The sequence below is a fragment of the Dysidea avara genome, chromosome 9 (genome assembly GCF_963678975.1).
Source record: "Dysidea avara chromosome 9, odDysAvar1.4, whole genome shotgun sequence".
Classification (NCBI taxonomy): Eukaryota; Metazoa; Porifera; class Demospongiae; order Dictyoceratida; family Dysideidae; genus Dysidea; species Dysidea avara.
In genome coordinates this window covers 17193287-17212274 of record NC_089280.1, presented here as the reverse complement: position 1 = coordinate 17212274, position 18988 = coordinate 17193287, and the positions used below count along the sequence as shown (strand labels likewise).

Sequence of the window (18988 nt, the reverse complement as noted above, 5' to 3'; positions counted from 1 at the left end):
GCTTACTATTGATTCAGGCATCTCTGAGTAACCGCTCAGTTGCTGGTTCATAATATCAATATGAAGAAAGGCCTTTGAAATACCCAAATAACTTGTAAGGTATTAAATCTGACCACTTAAATATGTTTATACCTGCATGCAGTGTATGTCACTTGTGACTTTACATGCTACACATATAGAGGTCACGAAGACTTGCTAACCAATGAATGATGTTTACTAAACTAAAATCTTTTTTATGTATGCCTCAAGCTTGTTGTGGTTGAAAGTAAAATTCAATTGTGTAGCCCAAATCATATTGGTAAACATACTCCTACTTAATACATTGTTATGGTTCACAAAACTGTGAATGGCAGCCAACAGTAAAGATGTTGTGAATTGTGCATCTGTGGTCATCAAAGTCTATGGTGTCATGTAAAAATGAGCCAGATTTGAATGGGATTGCTCACATATTTAATTGGTTATTTAGTCGAATCCAAAAAACCTTTGGTACAGATGCATAATCCACAATACTAGGTGTACAAGAGAAGCATCAGAGCAGCAACTGAACCAGACAATTAGTAGAATTACACTAACATCTGTGGGAGTTGAATTTGTGGTTACTGTATATGGGATGTCTCTTTGTTCTGAACGTAATTACAAAATGCTATATATGGTTTTATTAAAGCCAACGATCATTGCTTTTGACAACCTTTGTTACATAACATGTACATATTTGGTGGTGAGTACATCTAGTCTATAACAATCACACCACTCTGATGACATGTTGCAGTGACTCTGTTGGGGAAATGAGCTGCTTCTTGTAACAGCACTAATATACATTCTCTCCCACAGCAGTGTCTACCTTGGCCAATAACTCAACTATGTACAATTTGTATAGTTAAATGAGTATGACACAATCTGATAGTGTATCTATAATCCTGATAATTTTGGTCAGCATAAACATTCAGAACCAAAGATGATCCTATTATCTTTACTAGAACTGCTAATGGCATTCTGTTATTACAATTTAAAGTGTCATTTGCTAATGACAAGGCCAGTCAAAATGAGCTAAGCAACTCAATGCCAAGAAGTTATACAATGGACACTGATAAACTACTTCCAAGAACCATCAGTTTAAAATATAATCAAATATAATATTTTATATACCTTGGGCTATGAGTGTACTGACATTTTTTTATCTGTGTTTGAATTGTATGACATCGTGCGGGGAAAGTTTCATTGGGCAAAAGTTTCGTGTTTTTTTGCAGTTTCAAAGCAAACCACAAAAGTTTTCCCACTAAATTGAAATAATTTTACAACATGTTATTTACAATTTTAAGCTTTACCGCGAAAGCTATACTGTGGGTAAGCCTTAACCATGAAACTTTTCCTATTTATGGTACTAGTATTGTGGATAAAAGTGTTAGAGTGACTTAGCCTCCAGTGGTAAAAGATCAAAGTCTTCGTTCACTCCCCACACAGACATTATGTGATTTGAGCACTACTGCCAACGTCGGTATATATCAGCAAATCCCTTGCAGCTGTGTGGGTATAACTGTTATGTATACCTTACTATGACACAGTGGTGCTTAATCTGATGCACTAATTATATAATCATAAACACCCTCTGCTTTCAGAACTACCTCATGATCTCCAATCAAAGCATTGAAGGAAATATTGGTGATGGCGAGAGGAAATAATACTAAAGCAGTGTTATGTCTTTCATCTTTTTTAAAATAGCCACACATATTCGACTTTCATTATGTAATTATGCTATATACACATCTAGTAAAACTATGATGAAAATAAAATGGTCTACATAATATAACTATAGCTACCTCTAATATCTAAGTGGCGACAAAATTATCCACATGAAAAGTTTCCTATGAGTTAAGTGATATTGAGGATTGGTTTCTCCTGTCAACATTTCCTGTAGTTTTCACAACACTACATTTAACAGCTGAACAGTAACTTTCTGACCCAACTTCTTTCCTTACATGTCCATTGACTCCATTCAATAACTGTAAGTGTTGTTTTTCATATAAACTATTAGTTCCATTCACTTGATTTCCAGTAACAGTGGAATATAAATTGTTTAGATTGGGCCAGACAAATGGTGGCAGCCATATGGGGTTTGTAAATGTTTGTAGTTGAGCCAGTTGAATGGACTGAGCCTGCAATGCAGCCAATTGTGCCGCAGCTGTACGGTAGTGTGAAGAAGTGAATAATGGATTTGCAAAATGTGACGAGTGATTACCATCAGATTCTAAACAAGGAGATATATTATCATAACATTAAAGTACAGAACGGTACAACCTGACATTACTAACATTGAGAACCCATTTAAATAAATACATTCTCCCAATAGAACCCAGGCCATGACACAAAATAACAACATGCATCTAACTTGTGATTACTCTGTCATCTGAGCTCCTATAAAGATGACATTTGGAAACCTTAGTTTTATCATGCATGTTACATCTAAGTAAGTTTTGTGATGTTTTGTAATCTTGTAGTGTATGCAGAATACTTGGAAACTTTGAAAAATGTACAGTCAGATGGAAGGTATTCACTAGCTATAGTCCCACAATACCATTACCAGATGCCATTTTTATAGTTTTTGTTTTTGTCAGTATTAACCACTTCAAAGTCAGTAACATAATTGAAACCACAACTCCACCTTAGGTACCATTGCATCATCATGACACCTCCAATTCAGTCGTGTACCTTTACTTACTTGAGATCACTGCCTGCCTATGGGTATGCACCATTGTATTGACAAGTGTATTAGGTGAAACAAACGGTGGCACTAAAGGTCCTACCATGTGCTAATGTCTAAGTGACAATATCTATGCAACGATCGACAATATCCATGTGACAGTAAACGACGACTATGTGATGATAGACCGTAACTATGCGATGGTAGACAATTAGCTATGCGACAATACTGATGTGACGGTTGACAAAAATCATGTAGTTCTCAATTGGAGTTTATTACTGCAGCTTGCTGGTTCTACTGCTGCTACTGCTGCTGCTGCTGCTGCTGCTGCAGCTGCTACCTAACTGGTCAAGTGTTGCAACTTGCAGCACCACCAGCAAGCTACAAACAGCAACAGCAAGCTACAAGGAGAAGAACCAACAGCCGCAGCAATAACAAACTTCAGCTTCAGACCAAGTAACAACATGCAGCCTGCAAGCACCAGTGATCATTGTAGCTAAACTATCAATGATCATGCGACTGTTTCAACATTAGCGTCATGTGATTATTGTCAACTATCGCATCACTATGTCACATAGGTAATCACCTCCTATCATTGAGTAGTTATCGTCTACCGTTGCATGAATATTGTTGATCGTAGCATAGATGTTGTCGCTTAGATATTAGTGCATGGTGTGACCTTCAGGGCCTGGCCCACTGTAGAAACACACTTGCTCACCACAAAGCATACAAAGATTACTGAGATTCTAAAGTTACTCTCAGTACATGTACAAACTTGTAACTTGAAGTAAGTAACAGCAATATCAAGACAGCCCAGGTTACTAGATGGCTTCCTAATTCAATTGTACCTTTTAAAATGTATAGGCAGCTCCGGAAAAGAAAGCACAGCTTCAAAGCACTGTGCATGCCAAAGTGGCCAATTCCAACCTACATATTTCTCAGATCAGCAATCAGCACTCTATTGAGCATATAAAAAATCCATTTTTCAAAATTTAAAAATCAGGCTGGAATGCCTACCGTATAACAGGTTATTTTAGAAGCAGAATATTTTGCAGGGCTGAATTTGGAAGGTTTAAATTTCTAAGAGTGCATATTTTGAAGTCCAGGTGGATTTCAAATAAAAGGAAATTTGTGTCACAAATTATGAAAGATACACATGTTGTTGCCAACAACTGACTTACTGATGGAATTCCTTTGCACTGGAGATGACTGGGGGAGAGTCTTGAGTGGAGAAAATTCTAATCAGCTACCTCCTATACTAGCAAATCCCAACAATGGCAGTTCTGGATAAGCTGTTTACTGGCTATTGATGCAGTAATGATACTGTTTAACCATTACAATGACTAATACTGAGCTAAAACACAAGCAATTATGTATCCATGCCACAATGTTTTATATGTGAAGGCAAGTTACTTTTAAATGTGGGAATTTATTTTCAAAGAACAACAGGTCTTGGGACTTTATTTTTGAAGAGAAAAGCCTCTTCGAAATATCTGAAAATAAAAACCCTTCGAAAATGATCTGCTATATGGTATATATTAGAAATATTAATGTGTACACGTACCTGTGTTACTTGTGATGCTTATATTCTTATCCTCATGTTCTTCTGACTGGTCTTGTTCATCATATTGCTCACTAGAATCATCTTCTGTAACATCTATCACAGAGTCACACTCCATTGATTGTTGTAGTGAAGTTTCATCACTTTCATAACTACTATCACTGCTGCCTCTTTCTTTGTCTCCCGGAAACTTCACTCTGTAATATACCAAAAGATCTGTTGGCAAATTTAACTTATGGTACAAAGTGATGGATATAAGATGAAGTTACTGAACAATTGTCCCTAAAATTTTAGCTGTTAGTATCATACAGTACTGTATAGTAGGGATAATGAAGGTTTGGTGTTTCCTGTCCAAAAATATTACCCAAAAACCAACCTTGAGCTCACTTTTCCTTCACATCAGCCTGGCAGTACTGTTAAGCACAATCAAACCCAAACAATTCCTTCAGAGCAATCCTAAACACTTCCAACAAAATAAATTATTAAAAAATAATAGAATTTTTGCTGATTAACGGACTAATTGATGCCTTCAGCCAAGCATATTTCAACTTGTTAATGGTATGGACTTAATTTCTTCATTTGTTTCGACCCGAGACATACTTTTTTGTAAACTGCAGCAGCTACATTGCATGCTTCATGGATTTACTTTTGTGTATCATTTCATTCTTCACTACCGCATAAATGTTGACACATCATGGCTTCAGTGCTATTAAACTATCACGAGAATTGTCCATAATTTCCGTAGTGACTAGATTGATTGCAGAGGCATTTCTCATACTTTTCTATACTTGTAACACATACTGTATAACAGGTGGAACACACCTGACAATGTAGTGGAATGACTGATCCACTTTTCAGTAATTGATAATATTATGGGTTTGTAATTTCTGTAGTTATTGGATTGTGCTTCTTGTACTGTTCTCATTTACACTGCTGTATAAAAAGTGGAACACACCTGACAATGAAGTAGAATGGGAACGTGTTCAGTCACGCGATTAGTTTTTATGATGTGCCTAGTGCCATTATTTCCTTTGATGTAGTATGTGCTGGTTCACCAGTCATAATACCATAAACGTGAACTAAAAGTGTAAGGGAATATTTGAAATTTTACATTTGAGCAGGGATGATAAGCGATGAAACAATGGAAGTCATCCACACCTGTGACTATACTAGTGGACATCTTCAGTCATGGCTATACTATTGACAGGCTATACTATTGACAGGCTATACTATTGACAGGCTATACTATTGACAGGCTATACTATTGACAGGCTGTATATGACTGAAGTAGAAATGTACACTAGTATAGTCACAGGTGTAGATGACCTCCTTTATTTCATTGCTCTGTCATCTCTAACACTTGTAGTATTAGAAGTGTATCAAGGGTCAGTGTGCTCAGAAAATTACACAATGGAACAAGTTTAACAGTTTAAAAAAATACATAAATTAGTCATGTATTGAATAAGTTAATATACTTACGATGACTTTAAGAAGTCTAATCTTTTTGTAAGCAAGTTTTTCTCTTCTCTTAATGTGGATAAGCAGCTTTCATTTTCTTCAGCAACACTTTTCAGTTTCTACAGTATTATATGCAACTACATCACATTCACATACACAGCACATAGAGAAATATAAACAAGTATAGGAAATATTTACTGTTGTTAATCCAAGGCAGAAGCAAAATCTTTGCTATCAACAACTCGGCTTTGAGTTGATGACAATGATATCCTACCTGCGGTGGAGTTTAACTGTAACAAATACAGAACACTGTGATGGCATCACAGTGTATACAAATCGTTTGGGTCACTTGCACCACTGTTTACCCTAGCAACTGTGACCTGGTTTTGACCCTAGTCAGAAAATAAGTTATATTTTAAATAACAGAAATCTAGGATAATGCTTTATGTAAAGACATAAAGTTGAGGGGTATATTTGATAGTCTGGTGCCACCCACCCCTTTCACAAAAATTAAGGGTCTGGTGAAATACAGGTCGCATATCATTTCAAAGGAATTAAATTAGACAGCATGCATACCTGCTCGTTACGTCAGATGATTGCCCACCAATTCGATCATTGTCAAGGCGATTTGTTTGTGAATGTCATTGGCACATCTGCAATCAATCCAGTCATACTATGGAAAATAAAGCACTGAAGCCATGTCGTGATTTACCACCCATCAACACCTACTGTACGTGGCAATGGAGAAAGATATGGGACACAAAAGAGGACAAATGATGCGTGCATTGTAGCTGCTGTAGTTGGCAAAAGAGCACGTCTCAGATTGAAGCGAAAACAGTGAACATAGCTTTATCCATATGCTTGGCTAGAGGCATCAGTCAGGCAGGCAGGCAGTCAGTTAGCAGAAAATTCAGTTTAATTTTTTTTTAATTTATGAAAATTCGTTGGAAAGGTTTGGGGTTGCTCTAAATTCATTTATGGGCTTGGATATCCATAACCAATCCTGCCAAGCTGTTATGAAGAAAAAGTGAGGCTGGTTTTGGGTGATAGTCTTGGACAAAAAATAACCCCAAACCTTCATGATCCCTACTATACCCCAGCTATCAATTACTGACTCGAAAGTGAAGTAGCCATTACGTGTTGCTTTCAGCTACGTTCATCCCGTTTCACAGTGTTACAAAGGAAGAACAGTAGAAGAAGCACCTTTGCAATCAATCCAGTCACCACGAAAAATATGGATGATTCCCATTTACAAATGTAGGGTAGGGAAGACATTGAGCTACCACGAATCGACACCTTGGGCTGTCAGCAAAAAGAAATGGGACACAAAGAAGGACAAAGGTAAGTCCATGATGCATGCATTGTAATACTGCAGTATGCCAAAAGGCACCTGTCAGGCTGAAGCGATGTCGAGCAATGAAAAAATCAAGCCTGTAGCCTTAGCTGTTATTGAGTTACACTTGTCTGTGAAGGCAGACACACAGGTGGGCAAGTGGGCGGGCAGGCAGACAGTCAGAAAATTTCATTGAATAATAAAATTGTAAAATTTGTAGCAATCAATTAGGGTTGTACTGAAGGCACTTTTGGGCTTGGTTATGCCTAATCAATACTGCCAAGGCGTCAAGATGGTATTGTAAGCTGGCTTTTGGGTGATTTTTTTGGCCAGAAAAACCCAAATCTCCATAGTCCCCTAATATACAGTACTACTGTACTGTATGATATGTACTGTCAATATGTATAAATTAAAAACAACCTCACCTACTTATTCTGTGTTGTGGTCTAACCTTTATCTCCTCTATTGCAGTACACAGGATAGTTCTTAGGACTGGCTTTTGGTGTGAGTAGGGCTGGAGCTCCTGGTAAAGTGCCAGCTGTGCTTGTTTTAAACTTCTTCGTCTAATAATATAACAGCCTAACCACAGTTAGCATGCAATCATAAATTACTTATAGTACCTTTTCTTTTCTTTAGCATTATGTACTATCTTAGCATGGGAAACAGAGTTAGTACTTAGTTTAGGAAGGTGACCAGGAGCATCATTATCATCATCTGAATCTTCATCATCTGAATCTTCATTATCTTTAACAAATGGGTTTTCTACTCTCTTAATATCCACAGCATAAGCATCCACTTCCAATGAGTCAACAGTAGTGGGAACTCGGGCTTTGTGTAATTTTCTTTTCTTATTGCCTTTTAACAGATTCAAGCCACTACAACCATTCAACGAATTAGTACCTACAAAGACCAAACTACATGTAATGCTATAGATATCTGTACTTCCCCATGTGGTGTAGTATTTCTTAATCATATTGAAGCCAATATAACAGAACTAATTATAATTTGACAGGACATATAATTTAATTCTGACTTTGGGGAAAGTTTTCTCTTGAAGTAGTTAATCGTAACTGCCATACAGTGGAATCATTTGTTAACCTCCATAACATCACATTGTAACTGCTCTGTAACTTCTGTCATATGTTATAACATAGATACTATACTAATAACATGGGATTGGAAGCTCTGTTCACGGACTCAATATAAGTACATTCCAGGTACACACTCCTTATAGTTTTGCGGATTTCCCTTCAGTTGATGAAGGGCTACAAAAAGCTTTAGAGTCTGGCTATTATAAATGCTATACTTTGCTAATGGTTTTGCAGAACTATGGTACGTAAGTGCCAGGATGAAATATGAGCGGGTATTTTTAGGCTATTTAACCCCAGTTGTCTAATAGTACAACGTTACTCAAGGAAACCATAGTGTACACCTTGCAATGTCTTTGAAGACATAACAGTAACACTGATGATCAAATTTGAGACAATTTCAATTGGTTTGTGCCATGTGTTGGCACAGTTCAACATTTTTTCCAGTGATATCCAGGTGCGTAGTCACATAGTCTGTGTACCTGTTTCGGGTATTTCTAAGCATCCTCCTGACATCTGTTGTAATTATGTTAACGCTAAGTGATTCTAGGGTGGCTCAGTGTAGTAATTACACATCTTGGCATCATGCAGCTCCTGGAATATGTGCCAATGAACGTCTTGTGATAACAGAGAGTAGCAAATGAGATAGCAATGTAATTAATGTATGTGACACAGCAGCCAAATTAATTACTTCCAGAACAACAAGGTATGTCAGCATGCAATCCCATGTTATTAGTATAGTATCTATGCCACTCTGCTTATCCTACTGAGGTCACACCCTTAAGTAAACAGGAAGAGGGATAAACAGGTTTTGATAGTTGATAATAAGTGTTCTAGACAATTGTTTAAAGAAACATTGCAAGGAAAGGGATTGTTTAGGTTGTAGTGGCATGCTGCCACTTTCACACGTCTCGGATCATTGGCCTCGTGCATATAAGCACATGTGCGCTTGCTCAAACATCTGAAAACCTGACCTGGAGGATAACAATTGCTTCAACTATCAATAGGTTAGAGATTTTTATAACTAACTGTTAAAGTTGTGAAACTTTGTGTGTTGTGATTTGAGCTGATTATTGCACTTTGAGGTTGTATAATAGCTTTGCAGTTACCATTTACAAACCTCCTATGAAACTGTATGTCATTTTACTTGCAATAGAATAAGGAATTTGAATATCAGGTTGTTGTCTACACAATGTTACAACAGTTTAGAAGCAGTAGATTAGAGCTTCTAGAAATTCGGCAGTGAGGAGGATTAATTACACAACAGATGTTGACTGTAATAAAACAACTGGAAACTGATACAAATACCAGATCAGTATGATAGCCTCCTGGCAGGCATGTTTGTCGCACTGGCTCTCTTGGCCACACACACACGCACACACACACAAATATACATACACATATAGTTTAAGAATTTGGCAATAGTTTTGTTTTGTTATCACAAAGGTTTGCGCATATCAAAACATTTCCAGTAGCTAACTGCTCAATTAATAATTTTCCCATTGATGGCTGAATTCCTGGCAACCATTGGCCGAATTGCTGAAATGTGTCATATTAACCTTACAATACACAGAACTACTTAGTAACCATATATCTAGTATAAATTACGGAATTAAACTATGTTGATAATATATACTTATTAGACAACAAATCCTAACCAGCCTGAACAAATGGTGGAATCCTAACTAACTCAGTGTTGCACAAGTGTTTGTGTACTCGTGTCCACCATCTCACATCTGGGATAAGTAGCTGATTGTCATCTCCATCAATGTATAGCAATGTCTTAACAAGTTTTAACTTGAAGAACAGTTCAACTTGCCAATTCTAACAGGAAACACTTTGCATGACTATATAATGAACACACACTAGTCCAGGAAGGATCCATTTTTGAGTCAACATGTTTATGTGAATACTAGCGCATCTTACTGTGAAATATAAAACAACTTAAAGAGACAAAAAATTTTATTCCATGCGTAAGTTAAATTAATTAACAACTAATTGTTTAAGCACTGATGATGTCTAGTATATGGTAAAATAATCATAACAGTAATGACGTTGTGTGGTATAATAATAATAAGGAAAGTCATCTCAACAGATGGGAGAACAAAAACAATAATATTCCATACCATTACTATAAAAGAGTCTCCTTCACCATGTCAAAGCAATGGGCAGAACAATATAACTGAAACTACACAATAGTTTAATACTTGTGAATGGATTCTTGGAGGTTACATTTGCTGTCATTGCTGACAGGCCCTCTGTGGGTTGTCATAATATAGTGTGGTGCTTGGGTGGCTGAGTTCCTAGTTGGAATTCATTGCAATCCATCTGATGGAATCAAGCACTAGTTAAAGGATTGTGATCGGCATTGTGATCTCTCTAATTTCAATGGTACAATGGTCTCTATTCAGCTTTAAAAATATCTCATTGAATAATTATTACTCCCTGACCTGAAATTAATTATTAGGCTTAAATAAATTTATATTAATACTACACATTAGATAGATTGAAAACTATCACACACCACAGAATATCTTCTGGCCACTCTCTTGGACCACATCTGACATACCAGTTGAAGAATGTAATCATGTCCATTAACATGCACTATAGAGCCATCTGTTACAGTGACCTCTCAGAGGTGTATGCATAATATTAATTAAGTTGTGATGTCATAATTGCTAGAACCTCATAACACATGATAATTAAAGTGATAATTAAAAATTTGTGTAATGATGTAATTACTAATACCAGTATAATATTTACATGATAGATTATCTGTGGTTGTTTCAGTTTCAACTACAACTACAAAACCTCATACTACTCCACCCATTTTGTCTGCTACAAAACATTTTAACCACAGCTAAGGTAATATAGGGGATTTATTACTTCTTGTAACATTAGAGAGAATAAATACATAAAGCATGATACTGCTTCTGACATGGTAATTATTCAATGACAAAATGTTCACTTCTGGAAGTCACAGTTGTTTACTGTTCACAAATGTACTATACAATAACATTCAGTGTTTAGCACAGAAAGCCATGCACATCATGTACTATAATTGTCTTTTGTGTCACAAGACACAATAAATCCTCCGTAGGTCTAATACTGCTGAGTACACAGACATACCATACAGTACTGTATAGTAAGGATCATAAAAAAAACAAGTTGATGTTGTGCTACTTCTAAAAACCAGGCGCCATGCAGCTAGCTAACTCATCTGGAATAACTATAGACAGTATATACTACTATGAATTAACCAACTATGTATTACTACTTTACAATAGGGTAGTTTTGGATTGTGCAATAATATTATTAGCCAATTCTCATATTTCATAATTCATAAAATATTCGTAATTCGTTCAATTACGTTGCTATGCACTGCTAAGGAAGCGTTTGTTAAACAAACCGCTTTTACCAACATATTACGCACAAAACTATCTTCTAAACTGTTTTATAGTGTGACTAACGTGTTTTTCCCACAAATTCTCTCAACAAAGCCTCAAAGCTGCTCTTCATTTTCGTTCGCATACGTAAGGGATACGCCCCTTTTCAACTCGAAGCGATAGGCTATTCCTGGTAGTGTACGAGGCCTGCACCGTTGTTTTTCAGTTGCTAAATGCCTGAAAACCTCAAGGGGGAGGTAGTCTGAGGAAAGTCACCATACCCATATTTCAGTCCGCCGAAAAGAAACCACCTCAGAGCAAAGTTCACCTGTGCAGAAGTTTAATACAGACTTCATTTCACTTTTATTTCTTACGTAAAAGCTGCTTTTACCGTTATTAAACGATTTTGCTCACGTGGGTGCGTACGGACAAACATAGATGGGTAGATAGGTAGATAGGTACACATACACACTTTTACGAAAACAATTTCAGTAAACCAGGCGAAGGCCGGCTGTGGGCGTGCGCCTGGTTTAAAAAATATATATATATATATATATATTACCAGAAACCAGCCTCACAATGCTGCCTTGGCAGTACTGGTCAGATATAACCAAGCCCAAAAGTGTCTTCAGTATGACCCACAATGCTTCACACCAATAAACTGCTTCAAAAATTTTGTAAAAAATTTGTTTAGTGACTAACTAACAAACTAACTGATTGCTTTCAGATCAATGTAATGGCTAATTAGGCTATGGGCAGACATCGCTTCAACGAGACATGTGCCTTTTTGGCATACAATGGTGAACGCACCATCATTGATTTGTCTTTGTGTTCCATTTCTTTTTGCTGACAGTGCAGGGTGTTGATTTGTGGCAGCTCATCCATGGCTTCATGTTGAAAATCATCTGCATGCACTATGCCTTCAACAATCAAAGTAAGTAGAGTGCCTTATAACCAGACTCTATGGTATGTTACAAAAAAGTTAACAAACAAATGTAGGAATTTTAAAAGCTAGTCAGTATGATCATCACAACAGAAAGCACAGAAAATCACCTAGAGAGCAACCTTCACCATACTGGTGTATTGCTAATTAGCTATATGGGCTAAAGTAGGGACTAAATGTGCACTTAAGGTGATGATCTCCTTTGTATATGTTGTAATGATCCCCAATAGCTTGTAAATCCCTAATTTTCCCTTATACTTTAAAATTATATTTGCAGGTTATACAAGTGACTGATTATCAACCGGTATCTACATCGACCTAACAATTTCTGTAAAATTAATGAATTCCTCTGTAAACGCATACTTAATGGTTTCTGTCTTCTTTTATAGGTTTTTTAACCATCAAAGAAATATACTAGACCAACCCCTCACCTGTTGCAAGTTTGTGATATTCATGACATGAAGGCAAGTCGTAACACATTTCAGTGGAGAAGAAGATGACAATCACAGTTATAAGGGTCTATAAACCTTGAGGCTGTATGTTTTAATTGTTTACAGCACTGGCATATTGTTGGTCTTGACCTTTTTGGATGACTTAATGAAGCCTGAAACACGTCTGACTGGATCAGTTGCTACTCGATGTTCAGAATGCACCCTTGTTTGTGGCAAAAGCAGTCAGGTTACCAATCTACTGTTGTTGTATTGATAAAGATGGTATTTATGTGTTATCAAATGGTTGCAGTTACCACTGGTACTTGTTAAGACCAAACGTATATATAAAATATCGACCAGTTGCTAATATAACTGCATCTGAAAACTCTGCTCTATCCTGCCATGTATGATAGAATTCAGCGTGCAATAATGTACACGCCCACCAAGTTTCAGATTAATTGCATGTTTGGAATGTGAGATATCAATAGTCCAACTTTACATGGTTTCAGTCTACCACACAGAGCATTGAAATGAATGGGTCTACAAAAATGGGACCACAACAACTTTATAGCTGAAAGACAGCTAAAGCAGAAGGTGAAAACTGGGAGATCGTAGGAACTTCCATCACTGAGTTAGAAGTAACATATATACACATTTAAAATATATATATATAATGAAACATTACCCATTCCTAAGTACTTTCTGAATGCAGCCATTCTGATTACTCATACATGTCAAACACTACACAACTATGTATACTTATGATTATAAACAAAAATTGTTATAAGGTAGTGAATAGCTGTTGCATGGCATGACCAATCAACTGTGTACGCGAGCATGGTGATATAATGCCACATAATCGCCATTCATAAACTCAGTAGCAGTTGTAAGAGGAAATGTTTACTAGTCGGTTAAACTGGTTGTATACGGTGTATTGATACATAGACGGCACTCAGACTAGACTACAATGGCTGTGTATGGGTGCGTGTATTCTTTGGATGCTCAAATCATGCAGCTAGACGTGTAACGTGCGTAATGTGTGTATGACTGTTTGTGTTGTTATATTATCTGTGTACAAGAACCTGTACTACAGGAGAATTTCACCGCACCAATTAATGGGGTCGGTATAGCCACATTCTGGCATGCAAACAATGCACAGTACTAATTTCTTGGAAGTCAGAACTTGGCCGTGCCTCAAGTAAACAACACTTAGTCTGAAACTTGTTCAGCACTCCCATGGAAAGACTACATACTTTCTATTGACAAGTAGATCTGTAGTTCTGGATATGTAACAAAACCTACTCCACTGAACTACTCTTATGTTGTTTAGTGTAACTACTATCCCCAGTTCATGTATTTCTGCCTCACAATTACATTATGTCAGTATTATCTGATTCATTCTTACCAGGTTCATTGGGTCTTGTTCTCCTTCCTTCCAAGATGTTTGCAGCTTCAACAATGAGCAACAAATTTCCTTCATCTCTACTGCCTCGACCGCTATGGCTCATACCGATGCTGCAGGTAAACGATAAGTGCTAATATACAAACGTTTTACTAAGTTGTACTTACAACATGTGATATAAGCTCTCGATATAGTGTCGACGTTCACAATGCAGACTCTCTCAGTATATGGTTCGTATCGTCACGAGTAAATTTGTATGGCTTGAAAACGCATGGCTATTAATTAGCATTGGCATGTGGACGCGACAACATAATTGCGGCCCAGATACGTGGGCAAACTGCCAAAACCGTGGTTTTTCTCTGAAATCGGGTCCAGCAAATTCTTTGAAAATCCATTAGTTAATTTCATGCCACCGAACTGAATACATCGTAAGGTCGTCTCGTTCTAGCCACGTAGCTATAGCTGTAGCCTGACTGTGAGCTGCCTTCAATCAACCCAACTATCAACTTCTGCTTCAGAGTGCCATCCGGCGTTACAGTAAGTCATACATGTCAAACTTGGTGTAGTAGCAATCAGGTGTACATTTGATCTCGCTATGACATCCTAGCCTCAGCCTCTGGCTATAGCTAGCTGGTGGCATGCAGACACCTCGGTCAGTAGACACCCTGAACCAAGCCCTGCAACCGTGCAGTTCCCATGTGTACATACATTTTGACTCCTAAAAGGCCAGGACACTTAACGTAAAGGACATGGTCCCAAGGTGTCCAGAATAGAGGGGTTTGATCTACTGTAAAGTGAAATTTTCGGAAAGTCTGTGTGAGTGACTTGGTGTGATAAAATTTAACACTGGCGTTTAACTCAGTAACCTTTCTTCTTGCCATGTGACTGTTATGTGTGTCTATAGGAGGTTATGGGTGGTGCACACATGATTCACAACTGGGTGAGCAACTATGTTGTGCCCAGATAGCTATTTCAAACAAGTCAATTAATACTGGGTATATGAGTGTACAGAAACGACCATGTGGTTATAACCTAGCTAGTCTTGCATTGCCAGACCGTTTTTCTCTTTGTCATTGGGTAGGGAGAAAAAAGGGGTCTGGTCTGGTTCAAGTACTCGTACTTTTTCTGGACACACCTCTAACTGCATCTATTTAAACAAGTTTTTTCCTTGTCTGTATACCTTACACTGTACCTAACTGAAGTTACTGTGCTACATACGGGAACTTGGCTCTAAAATGTATTGTAATGGTTACTCAGTGACCCTCAATCTCAGGATTGTCATCCAAGGTACTTATACATAGCTATAGCTAGCTGCATGGCTCCAACACTTTCCACATATACATCAAGTAGGCAACAACTGCACTAGGAACTTTCATATGAAAAGGTTTTAACTAGCTAGTCTTACATGGTCAGACAGCCTTTTTCTCTGTCATTGGGTAGGGAGAAAGAAACGGACTGGTCTGATTCAAAATACCCACACTTTCTGATCCCAGTTGTGGCCAGGATAGAAATGTGATCCATGGCATGAGCAGAAGCGATAATGTCACAATAAATGTGTTTACTAAAGTCCTTCTGGTGTGGTCAAAAATTTAATTTAATTGTCTGACCCAAATTATTTTGTAAACAACCCACTAATTTCTATGGTTCTTTTCATATTTGTCAAGGATGGGTTGCTGTCTAAATGTCTAGCTAATATCTTGAATGGCTGTCTTTCTTAGAAATGAAATGTGAATCACCACAGATGTGTGTAAGCCACTATGGAATTTACTAATTGAGTTGGTAAATGTTCCTATTAATAGACTAGGGGGTGACAGGTTGTTCTGACATTTCTTTTGTATTTTAATGTTAATTGTGAAATGTGTAGTAATAGCTTTAGCACAATTGATGAATTGCCTACTATGTAATGATTACATTATAGGATCAAAACAAAAAATAATGTATATGTGTGTGACTACTAACACTACCAGAACATACATCTTGAGTCTATAGTGTTGCTGACCATATATGGGATGTCTCTTTGTTTCGAACATAATTACAAAATGCTATGGTTTCATTAAATCCACCAATCATTGTTTTTGATAACCTTTGAGGAAATGGTCACATAACATGTACATATTTGGTGGTGAGGACATCTAGTCTATAACTGACCACAATTGCTCACACATACAACTCTGGTGAAATGTTGTAGTGACTCTGTTGGGGAAATGACCTGCTTCTTGTAATAATATATACTGTCTGCCAAGGAAGCTCTACTACAATCATAGAACAAAATTACACAGCATGGTAGTAGGTACATATAGAAAAGTACGCGTTGAGCTGAACCCTCAAAAACATTGAATAATTCTTGGATGCAATTACATATGTTCCTGATCTGTATAGTACTGCTTGACCTGCTAAAAATATTTTTGCTCGAATGCCTGATACAATATTTACAGCCAATCAAAATTATCACCATACATTTCCTATGGGGAAGCCATAAAATGCACTGTTCATTATGGCCTTCTCCCGAACTTGTAATGGAGCCAAACTGTACATGTCCGTTGTTGACAACTCTATAATCATCAAATTCACTTTTCTGTTTTTTTAGGATTAGCTCAACTTGTACATATTATAAGCTAAGCTGGGTAGTAATTTCTGACAATCTGACAGTGCAACAAATAGGTCTGACCACCATGCAAAAATATTGTGAAGTAGGCAGTTGTCTTACCTGCTAATGGTAATTCTGTTATTACAGTTAAAGTGTCATTATGTTATTCATCTACCACAAATTGCTTTATTGAGGAAAAGACCAGGCCAGTAAAAATGAGCAAAGCAACTCAATACCAAGAAGAAGTACGACTGACACCAACAAATTAGTTCCAAGAATTTTGAGTTCAAAATTTTATCACTCACCACACTCTGATATAGAGCTGTGATTTGCAGAGTCCATAACTGATTTTGACTCTCTTTAACCAGTTGATTAACTGATTTTGACTCTCTTTAACCAGTTGATTAACCGACTTTGACTTCATGCTATTTGCCATACAATTTTGTATTCTTATCAAATTAATCACCAGACATAATTATTATACTGTTTGCAAGACTTTATAAACGTATATTGACTATACTAGCAAACCAACACCAATCAACCTTCTCTTATATGTGTATTCATTATCTAAGCAATCTTGTGGTCTTGTGATCCAACCGATCAGTTGGTTATTGCCTGCATAGCCGATTATTACTCAGAAATAACCGATTAATCATCTGATTAATCATATACAAGTGTGATATGAAGTACTCTCAACTTGATGCACTCCTTGATCTAGGTTTTCAGAACAACATAAAGCTAAATTAGAGGGAGATATCTATGGTGGTGTGAAGAAATAATGGTAAAGTGCTACGTCTTTCCATACTTTTTAAAGTAGCTAGCAACACTTGACCAAACCTTGTCAAAGTTTACTTACCTAGCATTGTACCCAAGTTGAAGGTAGAACTTCTATTGGTAGAGCTTAGCTTCAATATTTGGTATTATTTATAGTACTCTAATAGTGTGCATTTCTAATGGAACATACATAGAATGTTCTAGAATAATCTAGACTTTCCAATGGTAGATCTATTGCATGGTTTACTTTAATATTATTCTAATACTCTAAGAGTGTACATTTTTGGTGTACAGTGAGGGACATGAGTAAAGGCTTGCAACACACCCTAATATAACACACACCTTTGCCTAGTGATTGCCTGTGTAACCTCCTTATGATCATTATAATGATTTTGCTGGTATTATTGTCATGTCGGATGCCTTCAGTACTGATGGCAAATACAATTAGTCAGATTGAATTTACTTATTAAGGGCACTGACAGGATGTATGTTTGTACGCTAACTTTGCTGTGTTGTTTGTACGATACATTCAGTTCTGTGTTTTACTGTTTGTGTGTGTATGTAAATGCATGCATTAGTGTAATAACGTTTCTAATTAACATATTTAATCTTTTTATAGGGAAAGATCTTGGAGAAAGCTACCGATGGCTTCAAAACTATTAATACAGTGTGTATAAATGTTAATTTAATTATGTATGATGTTCTTAAAATCACACTAGTGCTTTGTGGGTTGGCGGAGGGGCTGATGAGGGGTGGGTAGCACAATGTCTGGTACTGGCTGCCCAACCAGCTAATGGTGTAGTTACATCTAGGATATTCTGCTGATGAATGTCTGTATGTTCAACAGCACTGCTAAAAATCCTTCTTTTTTAAAGTAAAAAGGTGTGGGTTTCACCTAACTAACCTACCTAATCTTTTTTTTGTCCAACAAGTGCTAAATAGCTGTGCTTTGTTGGATTGAGCTCTAGGAGGTACTGTAATTTGATTATTTCCTGCCTTTATCCTTTATAACAATTGCGGAAAGTGCAGGGATCCAATTACCAATTGAACCCGGCTGAGAAGCCTTCTACGTATGTGTCAGAAAAAGAAAAAAGAGAAGTTGAATCCGTGCCAGTATTCCAGATGGTAAGTTGAATATTTTATTACGTGTGTGAGAGCGAGTGATTGAAGGACGGGGAGGGAGGGATTGAGCGACAAGGGAGTGAGCAAGAAAGCTGGCCAGTGTGTGTGAATTTGTGGTTAAATGTAGGGGATTCCTCTGATTTTGTTGTGTATTTGCTGATTACAACCTTGTCCTAATTTGGAAAGTGTAAAATGGCTCCTGCTA

General features: G+C 37.1%; 1 protein-coding gene and 1 long non-coding RNA gene across 2 annotated transcripts; one reads left to right on the top strand and one right to left on the bottom strand.

Annotated features, from left to right (window-relative positions):
• Positions 1–1682: 1682 nt before the first annotated feature.
• LOC136266971 (uncharacterized) lies at positions 1683–14594 on the bottom strand. Its single transcript, XM_066062019.1, has 7 exons — positions 14468–14594; positions 14304–14413; positions 7671–7950; positions 7502–7613; positions 5739–5836; positions 4263–4456; positions 1683–2245 (listed from the first exon to the last, which is right to left on the bottom strand). Exons 1-7 carry the CDS (start codon positions 14470–14472, stop codon positions 1863–1865), a joined length of 1182 nt encoding a protein of 393 aa, XP_065918091.1. The 5' UTR covers positions 14473–14594; the 3' UTR covers positions 1683–1862.
• LOC136266972 (uncharacterized) lies at positions 14537–18374 on the top strand. Its single transcript, XR_010706411.1, has 2 exons — positions 14537–14837; positions 18281–18374. It is a non-coding gene; the product is annotated as an uncharacterized lncRNA (long non-coding RNA).
• Positions 18375–18988: the final 614 nt, after the last annotated feature.